A 23,501-nucleotide genomic window follows, 5' to 3' on the forward strand; every position below is an offset into this window, starting at 1 on the left:
AAGCATCCAAAGTTCCTTTGTGTTCACCTCACCTACCACTCAAGTGCGACCTTACCCTAAATTAACCGCACCTCTAACCCCTTTAGTTATTTCCTGCCTTGCTGCTTAGAGAATCCGTGCAGGTTTCTTCGGATAAACCTGCCGTTTTCATCCAAAGACGCAGTGATCGGCGGTGCAAGGCGACTTACCTGGGAGCGTCAAAGCTGTCGTAGGATCCCACAGTGTAATGGCGGAACAGCCGTTTGGCTCGTTCTCCGCGGCTCTCTGAAACACAAAATCCCAGCGACATCAGCACGGTGGCACCTACGTTAAATCTATTTTCAAGGCTTATTTTATAGCAGTACCACTGCTGTGTTATTGTTGCTATTGTGAAGCACCTGCTGCATGTCAGTTCTCTGTTGTAAAGCACTTTGAGCAGCATTTATTGTATGATATGTGCAATACAAATAAAGTTTATCATATTATTACTATTATTATTATTATTATAGTTACATTAACATCACAAAGAATCTCTCTTTTACATTTGATACCAGATGTGCAAACTATACCTGAACTAGTGTAAGGCTAATATGATTACTAGTGGTTAAAGAACTAGTTAATCGATTGACAGAAAAGTAAATAAAAACATTTTAACAACTGATTAATGGCTTAAGACACTTGTCAAAAAAAATCAAAATTTTAGCTTCATGTCACTATAAATTAAACAGTTTTGACTGTTGGTCAGAGAAAACAAGCGGTGTGAAGACGTCACTTTGGGCTCGAGGAAGTTACGTCGGGCATTTTAAATTATTTTTTGCCATTTTATTGCTAAAGAATTAATTGAAATAATAATCAATAGACTAATTAGAAATTCTAATCACACCTTTTTTTGCAGACCTAATCTAATAATGTTAAATTTTATGCAGAATTAATTTATGTGGTGAAGCAAACAATTCACCATTTTGGGAAATAGACTATTTGCTTTCTTGTTGAGGGTTAGTTGATTGATACCACTCTCATGTGATGATGGGAAATATGAAGCTGCAGCCAGCAGCTAACTAGCTTAGCTTAGCTTAGCGTTAACACTGGAAACCTATACAAAAACTGAAATAGCTAGCTTGGCTCTGTGCAAATGTGATGAAATCCACCTACCAGCATGACTTAAGCTTGCTAATTAACAAGACGCACCTTGTTTGTTTAGCATGTAGGAAAACTGAAGTGTAAAAAGGACACATTGTAATTCTATGGGGGGGGGTTGTGTGCTGGACTATTTCCTGGCACAGAGCCGCGACTTCCTGAAGTTTGTCATCACTGTGAGGTGTCCTGACTAAAAGGTGTTGTTTTTTAATAAAGTGATGCAGGATGAGCCTGCGTCTGCGTGTGTGTGTGTGTGTGTGTGTGTGTGGTGGTGATGATCACCTGATCTGTTGTCTTGGCTTCGAAGCATCACTTCCTCCACACAGTCGGAGGGGAACCAGCCTGTGCGACCCCTGACCGTCCCCTCCCAGTACCCGCCCTCGCCAACACTCAACACTAGAGGGGGCGCAGGAAAGAGCAGCATGTCAGGAAAAGGCAACACAACACAAACCAACACACACACACACAGACACCAATGAGAAATGAACGCACACGAAAAGACAACAACATTGTACGGACAGAAAAGAAATCATGTGGACACACACACGGACATGCAAACCTCCTGCATACTCACCAAGACGTACATACCTGGCAACACCTTAGACTCACTCACAAACACACACATATTCATACCTGCAGACATTGAATACAAACATATATAGAGACCTTACACTCACGTTAGGACATTTTACAAACTCAAATGAAGACTCTTGGATCTGGCCTGGGTGCTGATCTGTCTGAGACCAGGACACCCCTTTTACACCTGGTGGTAACATGCATCTAGGTGTTGTTTATCAATTTTACCATTTTAGGAGAGTAATTTATTTTCTTTTTGCTAGGAACGAGAAGTCATAACTGTCTGGTAAACAGAAAAGTTACAGCCAGCAGCTGATTAGCTTAGCTTAGCACAATGACTGGAAACAGGTGGCGACAGCTAGCCTGGCTCTGTCCTAAGGTATCAAAATCTACCAGCACCTGTGAGGCTCACTAATTAACGTATCACAATATATAACACATTTAGTGAGAGAGCTTTTAGTCACGTTTAGCTGATTTATGCTAAATTGGTTTCGGTTTACAGTCAATCCCTGAAGAGCTGCACCGCATCTTGGTCAGGTGGCTATAAATAAAACTCTCATGGGATGCTCATGTGGCATCCTAAACCTTTGTGTCTGCTGGATGCATGGGAGGGCATTTTGTTTGGTAACACGTTAGCCCTAACACCTTAAACCTGGGTTTAACTGGGCAGTGCTTGAGACGAATGATAGCATTAGCTGTGGTGTTATGATCCCTGGATACGTATTTGCCAGTGTGGTGATAGCTAACGTCAGGTAGATGAACTAAACCTTCTTGTGTCCAAAATACTTCATCAGTTAACTAAACGGTGTTAGCTTAAAAGCTGCTAATTAAATCTTAACTCTGAAATTGTTAAACCCCTGCAGTCAGCAGCTTATATATTACAAGGAACTATTTGAGGCTGTGCCAAAGCACCAGACAGAGAGGGACTACTGCACATTTACATCTTTTAAAGGTGTCATGTTAGTACCAGGTGTAAACATCACTTCCACCCTGACAGACACTTTGAATTCACATGGATGACAGTTTTATGCTGCAGCACTCACACATATACACAGCGAGCGTAACACACCGACCTTTGACCCTGTCTCCCTTATTGAAGCTGATTTCTCGCTCTCCCTGGGCGGTGTGCGATCGAGTGGCTACGAACACTCGTCCCGGGACGGCGCTGTAGAGGCGTCGCCGCTGGCCTGCGGTTTGTCCAGCTGTGCTGGCAGGAGCAGGTCTGGGTGGGAGGGAGCACACGGTGGGGCAGATGAAAGGGTCAGTCTCTGTTAAACTGCTTACGTCGGACTGCGAATTTGAAGATTTTTAAGACTTTGTCACTTCTCTATTGTCATCAGGCTTTTCTCACTGGAAAGTTATCTAAAAAAAACATATTCAAGACTAAATCCTATACATTTAACCACTTTTAGAGCCCTTTAAGACCTTTATTCACTTTAAAAAATATATGAAGGACTCTATTAGGACCTACGGGCATCCAGTGGAAATTCTCAAAAGTACTTTAACAAGCCTTGATGAACTCACAGTATTATGTGCTTAGAAAAGTGGGAAAGAAGAGCAGCATCTTGTCCTCGGGTTTTACTCACCCCTGTCTCCGACTCTGCCTGCTCCGGTCCTCCTTGTCCCCGATCCTCCCTCTGGACGGGGAGCGCGTCCTCGCCCCTCTGGGACTGCTGGAGCTCCGCAGGGTTCCTGTATGCTTATAGCCCTGTGAGAGACAGAGGGGAGAAAACTGAGTTGACATGCTACAGTAAATCAGACCATATACTGTATATTTATTCACATGATAATCTCACATTATTGTAGCTACATAGAATTTTCTGTGTAAGATATCACGTTACCATTCTAATACTGAAAGGTTTTACACAGTTGTCTGTTTTTGTTTAAAGTTTCTGTATTAATTTAAGGATTTGATTTATAGTTACTCTAACCCGAGTGCATTTTCTATTTTTCTTTTCTATTATATTACCATCTACTGTATCTTCATCTCTGTTGCTATGACAACATAACTTCCAAAGCTATTATTAATTCTAAAAAGTCTCTGAATGTGCTTTTAAGAGTGCATAAAGTTAATTAATGTTTGCATTATTCAAACAAAAATATAATAAAATGCGTAAACGTAAAGACGTAAAGAAGATGATGACGAGAGCCTGTGACGCCATGGCTTATTTTGTTCCTGTAATAATATCTTTTATCAAATCATGTGTTCACAAAGTGGTGAACCTCGCTCCGTCCTCGCTTGTGAACCACTGAGCCTTTCCAGGATGCTCCTTTCATACCCAATCATGATGCTATCACCTGTTACCAATCAACCTGTTCACCTGTGGAATGATCCAAACAGGTCTTTTTGGAGCGTTCCACATCTTTCCCAGTCTTAAGTTGCTCCTGTCCCAACTTGTTTGAGACGTGTTGCTGCATCATGTTCAGAATAAGCAGATATTTACAAAAATCAATGAGGCTGATGAGCTAAAACACTAAATATATTGTCTTTGTGCTGTTTTCATTGTATGTCAGAAAGGATCAGCATGATATCACGTCCTGTTTTATTTATGTTTCACAGAGCACCCCAAATTTAACCCCAAGTTAATTTCTGCTTCTACGCTTATTCCCTATAATTATTAGCCACAATGTAAATGCCATCAAATCAGTAGGGAGAACATTCTTACAACAAATGGCAAAAGTTCATAAAAAGTTCACATGGCTTGCTTTGAAACTCTCACAGAAGCGTGTGTGTCTGTCAAGGGCCACCCTTATGAAGATATCCCATAATAAGTTATCTCGTTATCTCGAGAAATCAGCCTGTTGTTGTCTTGAGATAACGATATAATTAATTTGTGATCTCATGATAACAGCATTGAAAAAAATACTTCCAAGCCCGGCCTCGGCTTCCGTATGTGCAAGAAAGCGAGACAGAAGTTGTTGCATTGAGTACTGTTGCCCAGCAGAGGTTGATGAAGGTCATCCATTATACTGTATGATGTCCTTTCAAATTTAATCATTTGTGTATGAGGACGCAGCTGCTCAAGCCTGTGCAATGGAAATATTCATTATCTGGGCAATATGAATGAATGGATCTACCCTTAGCTCGTCTTTTATTGCAAGAATTAAACATCTAGAACTGGACAACTCAACTGCAATCCAAATCACAAGCAAGTTTTGAAGCACCAAACATCACTGCAAATTTTCTGGTGAAGCAAATACAGGAGTTAAAATTGCCAAAATCTCCCACTCAGATGCATCCAGGGTAGAATAAAAGAAATAAAAAAAAAATATGCACACATTGCTATTGTGTATCATGCACTTTGTTTAGCTTCCCTGGGTTTAATATTATTGCATACAGTATTACTACATTTTGTTAAGTGATTGATTGTTGATGCACATGTGACGCATTATATGTAGGCGGGCTAAAAAAAATGAAATTAAGCTGTGTTTTGTAGTATAGAGTCAATCAAACTGTGAAATGCTAAATGCTAAAACGCATTCAAACACGTTCTTAGACGAGTCAATAAAATCCATTATGTAAGTTATCAGTAATATGTGTAGTGTAGGTGTTCATTGGGAGTGCCTATTTTGAGTGACAGCGACTAAATGGACTCTTTTATCAATATCAATAATCAATCTGTAACCTCAGCTTTACACACACACACACACACACACACACACACACACACACACACACACACACACACACACACACACACACACACACACACACACACACCTGCACAGAGACGATGTTGGTCCCCGGGGCGTTGGGCACCGCCATCCAGTCTGGCAGGTTCATGCTGCTGTCACTGTTGGCCCGGAGGAAGGGGTGAGGGTGGGGTATTGCCAGCGTCCGGGCACTCTCCCGCCTCTGGGGGGCGTACTTTGGAGACTCCACAAAGGGAACTGGGAGATGAGGGGAGAGAGGAAAAAGTCAGAGAAAAAGGTGGGTGTAAGATATCAGATTTGTCACCACATCCTCATATTCTACATACTTTAATCCAGTATATTCTATTTTTCATTGCTGCATCCTTTTATTTGCTGATCAAAGGGCTAATTTCCCCTGTCAGGATCCAATGAATCAATCTAGATTAGTAAAATTAACATTACGGGACATTTCACATCTCCAAACAGGCAGGGAAAATTCACACCAGACCTCGGCTACTCACCCACATCTGTATCCCGGTGGTTTTTGATGATTTCTCCCAGCTCAAAATGACCTGACATAACAGCCACCTGATGAAAACACACACCGAGACACACACTTTGGACGCACTCATATGGCAAATGCATGCACAAAATGAAAGAGTGGAACAAACTGTTCACTATTTCTCCAGTAATTACAGTAGGTCGCTTTATGGGCGCTTTTAGTGAAGCATTATTCTTCTGTATTTTCTAAATGACACCATCGTGTTGTTGCTCTAAACTTGCCCCTCTAATGGGCAAATTTACAAGCGATAGAAACCAGATTCGCAGAAGCAGAATCATTTTTAATAGAAACATACAGCTCACATTCCCCTGATGCAGGAAAGATGGATGATCTGCACACAAACACTGGAGCACACTGTAATTGTTCCAATGATTAATATCTTATTTTATGCATGTGCTTTGCTTAGGTTCAGTTTTGATGTTTTCTTCTGTAATTATAATTCTGCTTCAACATAATATTCCAGTTAAGCGCCTGTGCAGATTCATCCAGTTTGTGGAATATCAAAAAAAACGTGCGAGTACTTTTACGCAAGAACATATTTGTTTATTTTTTCCACTATTGCGCAAATGCTTTTGACCTACACAGGTCAGTACACAATCCAGAAAATTTCAAAGCTTTCTCCCTGTTGTCTCCTTTCTTGTTCTCTCTCTCGCACACAAACATAACAGATTGCCTCAGCTGGCTTTTTCTGCGCTGACAGAGTTAATGTATCCATATTAAGGGGTCACATGCAATCCTGCCACCTGGGACCTCTGCGTGCATCGCAGCACAATAATGGTTTAAAGTGAAATTAGGCCCTGGCACTTTCTGCTACGTTAACTTAATAAGACACTAAACCATACAACCACCCAACACGCATAATTACCCAGCCAGGCACTCAGCCATTACCTGAAAGGGGGTCTGCCCACTGTTGTTCTTTGTGTCTTTATTTGCTCCCCGGTAGAGCAGAATTCGTGCACAGCTTTCCTGCAACAAATAGCGTTGATTAATGTACATTAAACTCAAAATCTGTCGCTGCTTAATGTAGAAATGCATGTAATTTGTTCACATGTACACACTGGCTTTAGAAAGCACTTTTCTCTTCTTCTGGCTTTGTGCTGCAATCTTACTGCTGAACTTCAAGCAATCAGCCCATCTTTAAAGCAAAGTGGGGTGAAGAGTCAAGAAAGTTATGAAAAAATGGAAAGTTATTACTAGTTTGGCAAATTTCAAACCTGTTTGTTGACAAAAAGCTTATATCATGCAACATTATTCCCATATTGAGCATCTTGAGGCAGACTGTGATTTATCATATTCAGCTAGGTATTTTTTTTAAAGTTGTTTTGATTTCATCATATTGTAATTGGAACTTGAGAATTAGGGTGTTTTCAGGTAGGTTTCAAGGCAAATCAATCATTTAGCAAAGATATAGAGCATTTATGTGGCTTCTACCGTATGTTCAAGGATTTAAGATGTATCATCACAACATTTTCTCCACCCTGCAGAAGCCGACATTTGACCTCTATGAAAAAGTGTGTCTACCTTGTTGTATAAAGCACAGATGTGCAAGGCAGTGTTTCCAGAGGCATTCTGGGAGGAAGAATCCGCCCCATAGAAGAGAAGGTGCTCCAGATGCTGCGCGTTGCCATTCTGACAGGCCTGAGCGAGGATGAACAGGTCGAGTCCAGAAAGATGTGGAAAAGAGAGTAATAAGGAGGTAAAAACAAGATGTACAGAAGAGTAAAAAAAGAAGGATTTATGTGGTTGTTTAATGAGGAGAACAGAGAGGCAGAGAAGCAAACAAGGATGAAGAAGAGACAGTGACACAGAGAGAGGAACAAGGTGACCGTTATGAAGTGACACCACATTTAATTAACACCAAACTCAGAGGGTGAGAAAACAGAGAGAACACGAGTGACATCCAATAATAATCGTCACACATATAGAAACAGTGGAAATCAAAACTGCATACATGATCCATCTTAACTGGTATTACTATTTAATCAGAGGGGATTTATGTTGTTATCAGTCATGCCATCGCTGCATGAAAGGCTCATTTCTGATTGGTTGGCAGCTCTCCACTGCAATGAGGACACTTTGAACATGTTTTAGGTCGACGACCCAACAATGGATGTTAATCAATTTACTTTTATTAAACTTAATCCAGCTGTAGCTAATCATTCATTCATTCTCAGTGTCAATGCTAAACTAACAAATCTCACTCAAACACACACACACAGAGACCAGATTATAAGATGGAGGCTGGAGGAGCTGAAGGGACAGATGCTGATGAAGTGTGGGTGATCGCACTGAGACGAAGAGGCTGATACCTTAGTTTTTTCTGTCCGCTTCCCTGCTGGAATATGAGGCCACAGAAGCAGGATGGGTAGGATGGAGGGTGAAAGGTGTCCGAGACAAAGGATGAGAGGTGCAGTGTTTCATGGCATGAATGGTTTTGACGTAGACACCGACGCTCGTACATACGCAGAAACTGGAACACAGAGTACACTGGCACATTACAAATAGGATGCATGCACACTTGTGCAATACAAACAGCAGAGACTAAAACCCCAAACAACCCAAGGCAGGACTCTTTCCTTGTGCTTTCATACCACATCCCTAAATAGACACGAATATAGGCCACTGACCCCATTAGAGTGAAAGATTTCGCCCCAAGCACCCTCTCACAAAGTTTTGCTGTTGATTCAGTGTAGAATTAAATGTACACATAGCACATGGGAGACTCTTTTTATATTTGCATCCATATTCTCTTAATTTCTTTTATCTATCACCTGAGAAAACCCCTTTGCAGACCCTCTGAGGAGCCTCTAGAAGTCTTAAGGGACATCCACACCCATACCTGATGTGTCTCGTCCCAGCCGTTCTCGTCCCTGATGCCCAGCTTGGCGCGGTGGTAAAGGAGTGTCTCGCAGCAGGACGTCTCTCCCCCGGTCAGCACAGTGTGGTAGAGTGGTGTCAGCCCTCGCCGGTCCTTATAGTCCGGAGATGCACCCAGAGACAGCAGGACCTGCAGAAAGAAAGACACAGCAGACAACGTACACCTCAACTGGAATACTGTTGATGAGGGAGTCAGCAAAATAATCTAAGTTTTATGAGCTAACGACACAACAATAAAAGAGCAGCAAGGAAAAATAAAATATTAAGGTGGTTTCCAATTTCAAGTGGAGGGAATATTCATGGAACTTTCAATCGGGATGGGAGCACACAGCCGGGGGTTCAGAGAGGTCATGCAGCACCTCAGGCTGGAGCTCATTCTGCATGCAGTCAGAGTTTGCTGTACGTCTTCACGCAGTTTAGCAGCTGTTTCTTTCCTTTGTGAAAAACATGGACTCTGACAATGCAACACATGCAATTATCTCCCCCTGAATGAGCTTCCGCTCTATAGGCACATGTCTTCCTGGATATTTGGGAGCTGAAATTCCGGGCAAAATGTAAATGCGCTGCTCACCTTTAAACCAGGCAATCTGAATTTTAATGTCTTTTTTTCTGTCTGGTTGAATAGAATAATAGATTTTTTTATTCTCCTCGTGTGTATTTTGTGCGTACGTGGGTGTGGATTGCTGAGTGGGTCTGTTTATTCTGTCTTCAGCTTGTTTGCTTATACAGTAACACAAATGAAGATAACCCTGCATCAGTTTCAGGGCAAGTATCCATCCTGCAGATGTAGACCCGACTGTAGGTTGGATTTCTGCTTTTCTCATTGCTCGCTGTGATTAGATTACAGCTTTTCTATAAAAATGACAACATGTGTGAACGTTTACCAGCAGGGCCGTATGGCGGTGGCCTCGAACAGCCTTGTGTATCGACGTGAGTCCATCTTTGGCGCGGAAGTCAATATGAGCCCCTCCCTCCACCAGGACCCGGATGGCCTCACCTCCACCTGGCTCACACTGCACCGCCAGGGACAGAGGAGTCTCTGGTGGACACACACAAGGAGATTCAAACAATAATTTAATTTATTGTGTTCCAGAGCAGGAGTCTCAGGGTCAAATGATTAGGTGGCCAGATTGTTTGCTCCTCGGGAGGTCGCTTGAACACAACAATAAATTTCAACTATTTACACTCTTTCAAGCATTTAAACTCTTCTGTCCTTGTTTTGAGGTTATATTCTTGAACAACAGCAGCTTTCACCTTGCAGGTCGGACATGAAACGAACATATTAAACTTTTCTACCAAAGAAAAAGCCCTCTGTGTATCCTTCAGCTGGAGGCCGAACAAACAATTCGAATGCATTTCCTCGTAAAGCATGACTTAAAATATCTTCAAACCTGTATTGTTTACATTTATCTTTACAAGCTCGCTTCTTCACTAGTGATGAGTCATTCATGAATGAGTTGCCCCCTTTAAGAGAAAGATGGGAGCTAGTGCTAATGCTAATGCTAATCTATCTGTTAAATTCAATCCAGAAACGTCTTATTTTGGTAATAATATTAAGACCCAAGCGTGGTGAGACTACATGACTACATACATAACTACATACATTACTATGCTGCCTTGTGCATTACTGCTAACAAACCAAATACTCCCACGGGACACTCTGTAAAAACACTGGTCCATATGCTACTAATGATCAAAAACTCCACTTCTTTAAATATGAAAAATATGAGTCTTCAGGCATGCTAGCAGCTCTTTGGCTGTGCTTAAGCACAATGGTGGCACAACTGCAGCTAACATCAGCAGTTTACCATGATCACTACTTAATTAATCAATATATTAGACAAAATACATTAAAACAAGTAGTCAGTTTTAACAATTAAATCCTCAGCATCCCACCATCATTAGTGGGATTTAGGAGTGATTTAGGTTTTATTCCCAGATTACTCAGCACTGACTTCTGGAAATTTACCTCTCGGGATTGGTTTCATCCGACAGGGTAGCAACGACGGCTTCCAACTAAACGCTGAAGCTGTTTTTCCTACCGATGAGTTGATACTTTGCCAAATACGCTGACATCAAATGAAGCCACAAAGAAACTCAATAGAACTATTTCAAAATAAAAGCACTGCTGTGCCACAACACCTTTAAACTTGATCAGTACACTTGAACTTCTCAAGCGAGACACTTCAATGGCACCTTCAAGAAGCAAAGCGTTCAACATGTTCCCAGCCAAAACAGGATGCAGAGCGCTGGCTGCCATGGCGACAAGAGAATTTTTGGCAAAGAGGAGAACGACTGAGGGCTTTTATCATCGAACAGCGTCTGTAGATCTCAGGTACAGATAATTTGGGGCAATATTTTGACTGTGCCTCCTCTGAAGTTACCATGTCAGGACGACTCAGGGAATGCCCATTAAGTGTTTCCGTTGGCAGAGATGGAAGCAAGCCCCCACTGACAGGAGCCACTCTGAATATGGTAGAGCTATTTCATGTCCTATTAAAGGCACCCAGTGTGAGTCTTCTGCTGAGCAGGAAAGCATGAAGAAAGAGCTTCAGGAAGACAAGCAGGTCAAATGTAAAGAGTGTTAACAATGGTGGGGGTCTCTACATCCCAGGACCAGTGTTTTTTTTTGGCTTTTGGCTCCTCTTTGCCCTGCACACACATAACAGCTCCTGAACTAATGGTCAGTACATCTCGACACGACTTCACAGTAAAGAAAGAAGAAGAAATCATCTGAAGGCCTGAAGATGCCATTTTCTGTAGATTTTGGTTGATCTTAAACAGCTTTTTAACATGCAGATTTAATGAGTTTTGCAGCAGACTTAAGCTGTTTTAATTCAAGGTTATTGTTAAAAAGTCATTTTCTACACTTGATTTTTGCTGGTACCATCATATTTTAGTACATGGCACAGAAACATCAAAGCCTGATGTCTAAAGAAGCAAGAACCAGGTGAAGTATCATTGTCAGGTGTCCACATCGAGGTGAGTGGAGCATGCTGGTGAGGTGGGGTTCATCAGGGCTCTCTGTTGCCCCCCGGTGTTATGAGGTGGAAGTGTGTTTCACGCCCGTGATGACAGGCTGTGCTTCGTGTTTTGACACTTGCTCCCAGAGCGGCTGCAGCGACACAGAGCAGCACACCCAAACTGTAAATGAGCCGTCTGCTGCGCCCCCTAAGCACTAACAGGATCCGGGAAAAGCCACCGAATTGCGAACAGCACTGGCGCAGATCCTTGACAAAGTGCTAGGCCAACATACTGCAGAGCTGAGGGCAGAAAACAGAGGGGGAGGTTTGTTATTTGCAGGGAGTTTAAAGGTCGAGAGTGAACGGCAGAGCCACAGGTCATAAAGCTGCTGGCCACCAGCGCGCTCGTTTGGCTGAGAGGAGGTGGTAAACGGCTGGGGGTGATGAATCTCAAATGCATGCTTGTAGGTTTGATTTACAGACAGAAGAATTAAATAAACAGAGAGCGACAGATGAGGGAAGAGATTTACGGCGTGTGGGTGTGTAGCTAGATGTATGTACAGTATATGGGTGGATGAAATCTTTTTTTAATCACTTTTAAATCCAAAATCTTCATTTCGATTCCACAAAAACAATCTGTTAGACGTTCGGGGGAGTTCTCGTCACTGACCTGTTGCATCCTTTAACAAACAAGTAAATAATATTCTGCAGTCCTGATTCCTTTCACTGAGAAGCAGCTCTGGAATCTAACTTCTTGTCATTTAGTATTCTGTGTCTTCAAGGCACCTCGTGAACTTAGTCTAACTCATCCCCAGCAGGTGCATCAAAGCGCTGAAGCAAACAGCTGGAATAACAGTGCATTACTGCAGTCCAGACAGCCATTATACACTCGTTAACGGTCAATTCCATAATTGATTTTTGAGGTTTTAAGTCCTTAGATATTCAATAAGGTTACTTGAGACGTCTCGGCTGAAGACTCGGAGGGTAACCAAGATTTCTGTGAGTGGAGGAAAATGCTAAATGACAGAGGGGAGGCGACAAGTCCCCAGGCTCTGTACTCCTTACCTCCAGTGTCAGAGTCCTGGTAGTTCGGATCAAGGCCTTTGTCTATGAACTTGACCATCTTGTCCACAGCGCTGGTTTGGATATAATCCATGAATTTCTTCAGGCTGGCCTGCATGTGGAGGGAAAAGTGCTGCAGTTTTACAGACGACAGACAGAACTCCTTCGGTCTTCATATATAAACATGTGGATGCACTAACGCTGACATGCAGACAGTTCACTCATGCTCCTCCAGTACTTTCACATGACTGAAACCTGCAGCTGAAACCCCTCAGAGATCCAACTTTGCGACAACTGGGTTTCATACCTTAGTGTGCAGTTTGGCCAGTTGCTTCTCATCCAGATTGGTCTGTTTATACACCCTGGTCTTGTATCGAAACTAAAACCCGCGAGAGAAAAAGAGAAAGGAAGTGAAGAGTTAATCCTAACACAGAGAGCGTTTGTCCTTAATTCTCTTAGCTTTTGGCCTAGATCCACAAAATGGGGCCTGCAGATTTATTGTATGGAGAAGCTTTATCTGGTTTGCTATACAAACGTCCTCTTCTAACTCACTGAAGACAAGAATTGTGAAAGAAATGGTCTGGCTCTACAGCAGTTTGAAGGCTGTTTAGAGCCTCCACTGGGTCATAATACAGCATGAAGAGAAGGCGACTGTACAGACTGGATAAGAGATGAGTGTTGCACTAAGCAGAGCAGGGAAACTGAACGGTTCTGTGACACCCCTCTCAGAAGCGTGTATAAAAACTTCATTCATAAAGCAGGTTTTTGATAACCTGCTCTCACGTAAATAACAGAAGGAACAGCTACAGCTGATGTGGTCTAAACTGCTGCTCATCACATCAGATTCTCTTTTTGACCACTGCATCGTTGAATAACAGTGACATCTTGAGGACAAGCAGGCTGCATCACTTCTCTATTGTGGAGCGCTGAGTCGGACAACTGTACCTCCAAATATGGCACCCCTTTCTCAAAGGACTGTGGGTACTCTCTGAGCAGCCTCTCCTCCTCCAGGAACTTGGCATCGTGGCCGTCCGTGGCGGGCTGGAACAGGCCATAGTTCAGGACGTCCCGCAGAGACTCGGTCAGGGAGCACAGCACCTGCTGCTTGGCCTTCCACACCGTGGCGTCTGGGTTAAACCGCAAACATTTCTGCAGGAGAGAAGTAGCAGACATAGCTCAGCTTTAAGTTCATAGAGCTTTACTTCTTAACAAATATGTGCACATGACATAAGCACAAAAAACAAGGTAAGAGAGAGCAACAAAAGCAAGTTAACAAGAACTGAATGAGAAGAACTGATGCTCAAGGTGCAGCCAGACTCATTGTGTGCATCAGTCTAGACACTGGAGGCCATGATAGAAACAATCTGATCACTTCAAGTTAATCTAAACAAAAAAAACAGGAGTCTAAGGCTGCAATCTATTTGTCTTGTGACCCTCTTGTGGCGAGGCCCAACCCAAGTTTTAGTTTAATGGTTGGAAACCATTCAACTGAACTGTATCAAGTAGTTGAAACTAGCACAATGGTGAAATACCACGCCTTGAGGCATCAGTATTAAAAATCCAAAATGTTACATGCATTAGTCACAGGAGGCATTTCTCTGCAGAACCCTCACTTTTACTTTTGCTGATGATGCATCTGTACATTTAATTCAGTAGGATCTGGATTATAAGACTTTTACTTGTAATGCAGTATTATTAGATTGCTGTATTGGTACTTTAAAGTAAAAAAAAAAAAGTGCTTCTTCCACCACTGGTTTCATCTGAATAATTTGCAGAAGACAAGTCTGGGAAATTTCTGAGCTCATTCTGAGCCTGTGACAGCGGATGCTCTAACATGACTGACTGCAGCACACTCAGGCTGTTCTCCATCTGAACCAGCAGGGGGAGACAGCGCCAGAGTAAAGCGGGTGATTCCCAGTGGCCTCAGTTAGCACACAGGATATGAATGGCAGTTTGGTGCAGCTTTAAGTGTCTCCGGTGGGGTCGTGAGCGGCCAAATGCATATTGGCTCAAAGGCTCAGTCAGCAAAGTGGAACGTAACTCACTACACAGATGGCTGACAGAGGGTTCTTGGCATTGCTCTCTCTCTCTCTCTCTCTCTCTCTCTCTCCATTGCCAGAGTGGTGTCAGGTTTTTCTCTGACCTTGAGGCAGCAGCAGGATGATTGGCCCATTCAGAGTCCGGCCAGCTGCAGGGATCCTTGCCTCTTACTGCACTACTGCATGGGTTCTTGTCTCTAGCCAACACTTATTCTAACCCAGAACATTCTCTCAGTCATTGTCACTCATCTTAATCTCTTCGCATAGACACACATTTCTGTGTGTGAGTGCGCGTGTGCATGTGTGTGCGTGTGCATGTGTGTGTGTGTGTGTGTGTGTGTGTGTGTCCTACAAAGAAAGGAGATAAAACCCAGCACGGGGGTTTTGTGCAGAGGAGTAACATAGCATTTTCTCCCTCTATTTTATCCAGTGTCTCCGTTCGCACACAGCCAACCCGGTCGCCATGGCAACCGGTTCATTAGTGGAGCAAGCTGCTTGTTGCCATAGAGACATCCCTGTGTTCCCTAGGAGATGGGGTACTGGGAGGGTGTGCATGTGTTTGTGTGTGAGCCTGTGCATTAGGGTGCATGGATTTGTGTATGTGTGTGTGTGTGTGTGTGTGTGTGTGTGTGTGTGTGTGTGTGTGTGTGTGTGTGTGTGTGTGTGTTTTAGAGCAGCGTGGCGAAAGAGAGCAGCGTAAAAGGGAGGGGAATGTCTAAGACTTTGAGTATGAGAGCGAAAGAGGATGAAAAGGTGTGTCTGTTTGTATTAGATTAGGTTTCACACACACACGGATGCAGATGCACTCACAAGCCTACACACTGCACTTACAGTTGCAATAAAGGACGCAGGCAAACACACTTTAAAATGAATCACAGTCACAGCAGGAGAGAAAGAAGGGTAAGGATTTAGTTACTATGCAGGAGGAATATTCCCACAGTCAAGCTAAACAATTATACAACACTGGCGATTACAAAATAAAAGAGGCTGCTTTCGGCCTGAGAAGCTTCAGATAGTTGGCGGCCATGCTGCTTATTGATCTGCGTGCCTCACAGAATATGACTGATCCTCCAGCTTCTAATGGGCTCGCCAATTAGGGCTCATCTGATTCCTCATCCCTTCCAGGCCTTTGAGATCCAACTTGACTCAGTAAACAGATTTCCCACTGAATTCTCCCTACATTGCAGATATTGTTGTACTGCTATTAATGCAATAGCACAGCCCGTACACTGTGCTTTATTAAAATCTTGGCTGTATAGTCACAGGCAGCCTTGCAAATTGTTATAAGCCTCCAATGGTGCCCTTGCAGTTGAGTGTTTGTGGCGCCCTCTAGTGGTCAAGGAGCTTTTGAGATTAAAAAGACTCCTGGTTGTTGGTTTTTTATACTGTTTCTGTACAATGACAATATTGTTTCAGCGTCAATATCTACAAATAAAAATGGCGACATGATTTTTGTCTTTCCAATTCATGCTTGTTCATGCAGGTATTCTGGCTAATCAGCGCTTGTTGACTAAATTACAAAGAGCACTTACAACACGGAGCGCCAGCAGCTGGTACTCACTGTATTTCAGAGGAAGTACACAGATCTTTTACTTAAGTAAAAGTACCATTCAAACAGTGTAAAAACACTCCTTTACAAGTAAAAACTGTACATTCAAGCAAAAATACAGATGAATTATCAGCTAAATGTACTTTAAGTATCAAAAGTAAATGCGATTGTTCTGCAGAGAGAGGCCCCCCATGAGTGATTTGAATAACTGAATGACTGAATGATTATACAACATATGGTTATATAAGATAAGATATAAGATATAACTTTATCAAACCCCGCCAGGGAAGTTCTGGTGTTACAGAAAGCAGCAATAGTAGCTTGAATATAAAGAGACTAAAAATACGAAATACAGAACAAAAATATGTATATGTACATTCTATGCCATTGCTCGAGTTAAACAGTCCAACAGCTGTTGGGATGAAGGACCCGCTGTAGCGTTCCTTCTTAGGTGGAAGCAGCAGTCTGTGGCTGAATGAGCTGCTATGATATTATTAGATTATTTATACTGATGCATCAGTGTAAAGGTTGCATTTTACTGTTGTATCTGATCAAGGTGGAGCTAGAGCTAGAACTACTAGAACTACTTTATATACACCTTAGTAGTTTATTGCAGTGCTTCCCAACCTGGAGGTCGGGTTCATTCCAGGGGGCACAAAATAAATCTGAAGGGGTCATAAGATGATTTATGAGGCAGGAGAGAAGAAAAAGCAAAGCTCTGACCCACCAATCTCTATTCATTTTTTAATTTTTTTCTAATCTTTGTTTTTTATGTGCAATATTGGATAATATGATCTTTTTGGGCCTCAAACGGTTATTTATATGAAACCGAGACGCTTAGAGGCAAAATCTCTCTTTTAGTGGAAATGTGACAAGAGGCCTAGTGAGACACTGTTTCCTGTAAAGCGTCATCAATCCAAAAAGACCTTCATCATTCTTTGTTGAATGTAAAATCTTCATCTTCTCATCTAACAAACTGCACTTACTCAGAAACAGGATGAATCAGGATTAACACTCACCTTCAAGCAACTATAAATCCTTATATATTATATATGGTGGTGTATATTACTTATTATATAACATGATCCAGGTTTGTGAGCATTTCTGTGCAGGTGTATCTTGACTCCTCAACATCTCAGCCTCTCATTTCTGAGCATGAACACAGTTCTCGCTGTCAGGCCTCTGCTGCATTCTCCGCCCTGCAGGATTCAGCTTCTCCCTCTGATCACTGGTAATGGAAGATGAGCGACAATACAGTCCAAGCTCCACATTACCTGGCCTTCCCTTTTCAGCGTGTCCATCATCATTACATCATGTGCCATCATTTCTTAGCTTTACTGATGAACTTCTAGTCACTTGAGCTGATGATGACCATGCACATGTGGCCGAGACACCTGGATGACACTAAAACCTGGTTTTTATCAGAGTATTCCAGGCTTTCTCAAAACCGGGTTTGTTATCCAGATATATATACTGTACTGTTATGTGGTATTTGTGTATTTCCATTTAATGCTGCTGTATACAGAACATTTCAGAGGGAAATATAGTACTTTTTACTCCACTCTGTTCATTATTACTACTACTATCAGGTGGGTTTTATTCTATATTTGACCTGATGTTTATTGTCTATTTGTTCTACTTGCTCTGTTTTCCACCTCTCCTGTTTTATTCTGCTGCTGTAACAAGAGAATTTCCCTGGCACGGGATCAATATAGTCTTATCTTATTTCACATGAATTTTCAGTCCCTGTTACGTTGATTCTGTGCATTTTTAGCACCTGGCACATGTGATTTCTTTGTAGTAAACCACTAAACCTGCATTTCTTGTATGAAAGGTGCTGTTCAAATAAAGTTATTATGATATTCAGAAATATTATTTTGCATTGTGTCATATACAAAATATGACATGATGAGGTCATTTTTCAAATTAAAGAGTCCTTTTGTAGGTTGTAATACCTTAAGTATATGCTTAGAATGCTTTTTACTTAAGTATGATCTTGAGTGCAGAGCCTTTTCTTGTAATGGAGTATTTTTTACACAGTGGATGAAGTAAAGGATCTGAATACTTCCCACACCACTGCACCTGGGCAAAACACTACCAGGAAGCTGGACAAAACTCCGATCATAACTGTGCTAGTTGTCATATATAAATAAACTGAAGGTCACAGCTTGTATATAGCTACACCTTTTATATGATTTTCAGATTTTACATTAAAATCTTAACGCAGCTTTAAGTCCTTCTGTTTCTCTTGTGGTTTTATCATTATGCAGACCAAAAATTCTGTCTTGCCTCCGAAAGCCGTGATCACACTTTCCCACTCACATACGCCCACTCACTCTGTCCATGCTGCTCTTTATCTTCCCCTGCCTATCTCTATCTTATTCTCCCTCCTCCTTCCCTCGCTCGCCATCTTTCTGTAACAGCTCTGTCACTTATCTATGCAGAAATAAGAGTCGCTGAGAGTCTCCTCTCTCTGTGTCTATCTCTGTCCCTCCGGCCTTTTCCTGCAGGCCAAGTGCAGGGGGACCAGAAGCCTTTAATGAGATCTATGGGGAAATAACCCCCCACCAAACACGCACACACACACACACTCGCGCACACACACACGCCAGCCATGTTGCCATTTAAGTCAACTTCCTCTCTATATCTCTCTCTCTCAGCCACTCCAGCCACCCCCTTCCTCTCTACAGCAGTTGAGAAGAAGAGGGAATTAATTTCTTTTAAGCATTCCTGTCATCCCCTCTCTGCCTTGTTCTCTCTTTCTCCATTGTCTCCATTGTCTTTCCCTCACTCACCCTCACTCACCCGTGCTGCACTCCCCCCCCCATACTTCCCTCTCTATTATCTCAGTCCCTCTTTTCACCTTTGGGGCTCACCCCTTCATTAACATACAACCTCTCCACAGCCGAAGAGAGGACGCGGTCCACACATCTTAACTAGGCGCTGAAATATTAAGTGTGTGTGTATCTGTATCAGAGTGGAAGTGGTTGTGAGGCCAAATCCTGCCTGAGGGGCTGCTGCTTGTTCTTCAGAGTTTGCAAGAATCCAGCTCAAGTCGAGCCGCAGAGAAAAACTCATTTGTGTCACGCTGTTTAATGCACGCGGCGGGCGAATGCCAACGTGACTGCGTGTGCGTGAGTTTGACAGTCTAATAAACCTGCAAACAAAACTGCCTCGACCTCCCGCTGTGCCCGAATCACAGCAGCTCGTGACACGCAGATCCGACTGTCGCTGTGCACACAGTTAATGGACCGGTGTCTTTTTCATCAGCCACCAGTGGAAGGATCAGTGCAGGGTACAGGTCCACGAGCCTCATCAGCCCACACCAACACTACACAGCTGTTATTTCAGCGACGATAGTTCAACATGAGCAGGCCAGAATATTTTAAATATAGTCGGGAAAAGGTTGCTGAAACAACTATAATATGAAATTTAGGCCACAAAAAATATCTTTAACCTGCAAATATTATAAAAACAGGCATTACCGACAGCGTTGGAGGAAGTATTTAGATTGTTTGCTTAAGAAGAAGAAGTAATACCACACTGTTAAAATACTTAACTAGCAACATGTACTTAAAAATACTCATTATAAAAAGAACCCGGTGATTATTATTACTGATGCATGTAAGCAGCATTTTAATTTTCTACATCTTATTTGTTGGTCATGCATTTTGTTTGTCAAATTATATGAATTAATTATGAATGCGGTGAAGTAAATTACAATATTTCCCTTTGAGACGTTTTGGAGTGGAAGTGTAAAGTAGCATAAAGTGGAAACGCTAAAGTATCTGAGTGATGCTGCTTAGCTACTTTCCACCGACTGAGCCGGGAAACGTGAAGCAGGTCAGGAGATTTTTGGATGTGTCGGTGAAGCCTGGGCAACATTTGGTTAAAAAGTGAGTATTTTAGAAGAATGACAATATTTCTATGTGAATCATGTCTCTACGGTAATTAAGTACTTCAAATGTTGTCGAACAAACGCTTCATGTCACGCAGACTTCAGCCCCGTCCGAGACATCGTTTGACCAAATCACCAAACCGGTGCTGACTGGGTTCACTGAGGTTTGCATGATAAGTTTTCCTCAACACAGTTTCCGTTTGACCCTCTGTAGATAAAATGGGGCAGGATATCAGCTGTCACAGTGCGAAATAACTTTGTACACAGCAGCCTGGTCTGTCTCCCTCTCTCCAGCGTGAAAAGATTGAATCCATCCAACTGAATTTCTCCTTGACCTACAACAACCAACGACTAAAGCCCAGATTTTCCCTACATGTAGCAACGGCCCAAATCCCCTGTTGACAAATGTAGTAGACTGATCTCTCCCTCGCTCTGTCGGAGAACCAGCAGTGCCATCTTGAGTGACAGCGACTCGAGAGAGATCTCCCCAGTAGGCCTGTGCAGCTCTGTTACGAGTTTTGAAGCAGGTAAATCCCACCGAGGGGAGGCAGGATGCCTCACCAGATGTTTCCTCTGAAGGGCTCCGTGGGAAGGTTTCAGGGGAGATTAGCAAACGCTGACCTCTTGGCAAAAGTCTGAGGGTGTTAGCATTTGCCATGTCGTAAAATATGCACAAAAAAAACGTAACAAATAGGCACTTAACAGCACAAACACAGAAACAATGATTTAAGGCCTTTTTCTGTGGTCTTCATGCCATTAAGAGCAGATTCCATTTTAGCACTTTTCTGCATTTATGTATTCTTATTTATCATTTATTAACTATGTTTGAGGACTCCCTGCTAAAAATAATGGTTTCTAATATGTAAAAAAAAAAAAGAAGAATATTAGCCAGCTCATATATCATCATCAGTTTTCTTTTTTACGCCAGATGTCAGGATGGGCCTGATGTGCAGCAGTCCCACCGGACCCATGACATAAATTGCCATGTCGAAGTCAGCCAGCGAAGATTAATCTGGGAAATCAACTGCATCGAACTCATCAACACTGATTGGTGAATATCCAGCACAGAGCTATCCTTCATATTCTGGCAGAAAACGTAGATATAACACTAATTACCAGCGTTCGCATGCGTGCTCTCTGCATTACTGCTCTTTCACCACTCACTCCATTCATAACATTAGCGTTTGCATGCTACAGTCACTCCCTCGTCTCATTAGGACACAATTAACGAGCAATTAGGGTTTATTGAGGGTGGATTATCTGACATGTACAACAGGCCTAATGTACAGGGACCGTAAGGGGATATTACCCAACACCAGTGAGAGGAGGAGGACGGAGGACAGGGGGTGAACCGGAGGGGAGAAAAGTGAAGAAGATCAGAGGCTTTCATTCTGAATCTGGGAAGTGGAAAATAGCCTGAAGAGGCTGAGTCAGGACAGGACGAGAGTGAGAGAGAGCGGCTGAGTAAATGTCACAGTGGTGGTGGGTTATAACTGTCGTGACCTCGGGGGGCAATATTTACTGAGTCAGTACATCTTGGCAGGAAGTCTATAAGGTCATGTTTGAGTTCTTTCATATGTTAATGTTTATCTGCATGTCTGAGCTTATGTAGCTATAATTCATACCAACGAAGAAGAAGAAGAAGAGTAGAAGAGTAGAAGAAAAGAAGAAAAATACAGTACAGTTGGATATATCGGATCATTATTCCTCGTTTTTGAGTAAAGGCTGCACATTTTCTTCTCAGTTTCATTGCCTCATACGCCTGCCAATCTAATTAACATGATTACACTTGTCAGTCTTGAGAGAATACAGACATCACGACAAACAGAGTCTGCAGGAAAACATTTAAAGATTCAGACGCTCGATTAAAAAGTTCTGAAAGGAATCAGAAGAAGAGAAATAAACGCTGTAAATAAAGTTGGCTTGTGGTCAAATCCTTCAGCATTGAATTTTTAATTTAACTTTGAAAATACATATTCATTTTTTTTATTTCCACCTTATTGCTACTGAAAAAAAGGAATAAAAAACAATTTGCATAAAAATCTTTGCTGTTAAAAGACTCGGAGAGAAAGGTGAATCTGTCCTCCCACAATGGCTGAATTTCCTCTGCAGTGTGGTTTTTTCGTTTTATTCTGTTAACTGATCTGAAACAGCAGCAATAGTCCAGGTGGGCCAACATTTTTTGTGTGTGTTACTCTTCTTAACAAAGTAAATGGGTGAATTTGACAAACGTTACACATTTATTTTCAGGGATGAACACGATACTGAATATCTGTGATTTATTCTGATTTATCTTGAGTGCATACTAGAAAATACTTATTGTGGGTGTCAAATAGGGATTTTTGTAGTGTCTTGTGCTGTTTTGGGGCATTTTTCATCCTGGAAAGGTTCATATTTTCATTTAAAAAGTGAATATTTACCATATTTAGAAGATGTGAACATTCTTAAGTGTAAGGATGTAAAAAAATCAGGGTAAAATATTCCTTAAAGGCAGCAACCAAACACTTTCTGTGCTTGTTATTTCTATTTCTATGAACTTCAGTCTCCTTTCGCTGTTGTTTATTTCTGCCTGCTTCATTTTATCCATCTCTGTCTAACTCTCCTTCCATCTATCTACCTTTATCTCTTTCTCAGCTCCTTTCTTTCTGCATTGATCTGCTTCTATCTGTGTCTGCCTCCATTTACCTTTATCTCCATCCCGTTCTTTGTACTTTCATCTGCTCCACCTTTTTCTACCTCTGCTTCCAAACACCCCAGTCACAGTGCCACACTCTACCTCCATCTGTCTGTATGTGTCTTTATGCAAGCGTCAAGCAATTTCTGAGGTTTTGACCCCAACCTTGAGTGAGCATTCACCCCACAAGCAGTCCCATTTATCCATCGTTTCGCAATTAAACTTTGATGCCGATTTGTTAGAATAAATAGGGAATGGTGAATTATTTATGGTTGGGTTTAAAAACACTGAATCAAGCACACTTGCGTATCCACACACACACACACGCTGCTGAAAACACCCATGCACAGATCAATAATAAATCACACGGCAGCAAGAGGGAGGAAGAAGCGTTGAGCGAGGCATTTATAGAGCACTGGGATGGTAAATATAAAATATGGACTCGCATACACACAGGCGCTCACAAATACATTTATTTCATTTGCAGCTTCTTTCTTGCTGATGAGTTATAAAGCCGAGGCATCGCAGAGACCACGATCTCTTAATAGAGAG

At 42.2% G+C, this 23,501-nt stretch overlaps 1 protein-coding gene across 1 annotated transcript in view; it reads right to left on the bottom strand.

Annotated features, from left to right (window-relative positions):
• shank1 (SH3 and multiple ankyrin repeat domains 1) overlaps nt 1-23,501 on the bottom strand; it is a 49,272-nt gene that overhangs the window by 23,510 nt on the left and 2,261 nt on the right. Inside the window, exons 2-14 of the mRNA XM_041957216.1 lie at nt 13,735-13,938; nt 13,097-13,168; nt 12,793-12,901; nt 9,649-9,803; nt 8,727-8,894; nt 7,409-7,525; nt 6,776-6,853; nt 5,847-5,913; nt 5,414-5,583; nt 3,279-3,400; nt 2,766-2,914; nt 1,399-1,512; nt 189-264 (exon numbers count right to left, since the gene is read on the bottom strand). Coding sequence (XP_041813150.1) covers nt 189-264; nt 1,399-1,512; nt 2,766-2,914; nt 3,279-3,400; nt 5,414-5,583; nt 5,847-5,913; nt 6,776-6,853; nt 7,409-7,525; nt 8,727-8,894; nt 9,649-9,803; nt 12,793-12,901; nt 13,097-13,168; nt 13,735-13,938 — 1,601 coding nt within the window. The remainder of the gene's footprint in view (nt 1-188; nt 265-1,398; nt 1,513-2,765; nt 2,915-3,278; nt 3,401-5,413; nt 5,584-5,846; nt 5,914-6,775; nt 6,854-7,408; nt 7,526-8,726; nt 8,895-9,648; nt 9,804-12,792; nt 12,902-13,096; nt 13,169-13,734; nt 13,939-23,501) is intronic.

Source organism: Chelmon rostratus, chromosome 17, assembly GCF_017976325.1.
Source record: "Chelmon rostratus isolate fCheRos1 chromosome 17, fCheRos1.pri, whole genome shotgun sequence".
In the NCBI taxonomy this organism is placed as follows: Eukaryota; Metazoa; Chordata; class Actinopteri; order Chaetodontiformes; family Chaetodontidae; genus Chelmon; species Chelmon rostratus.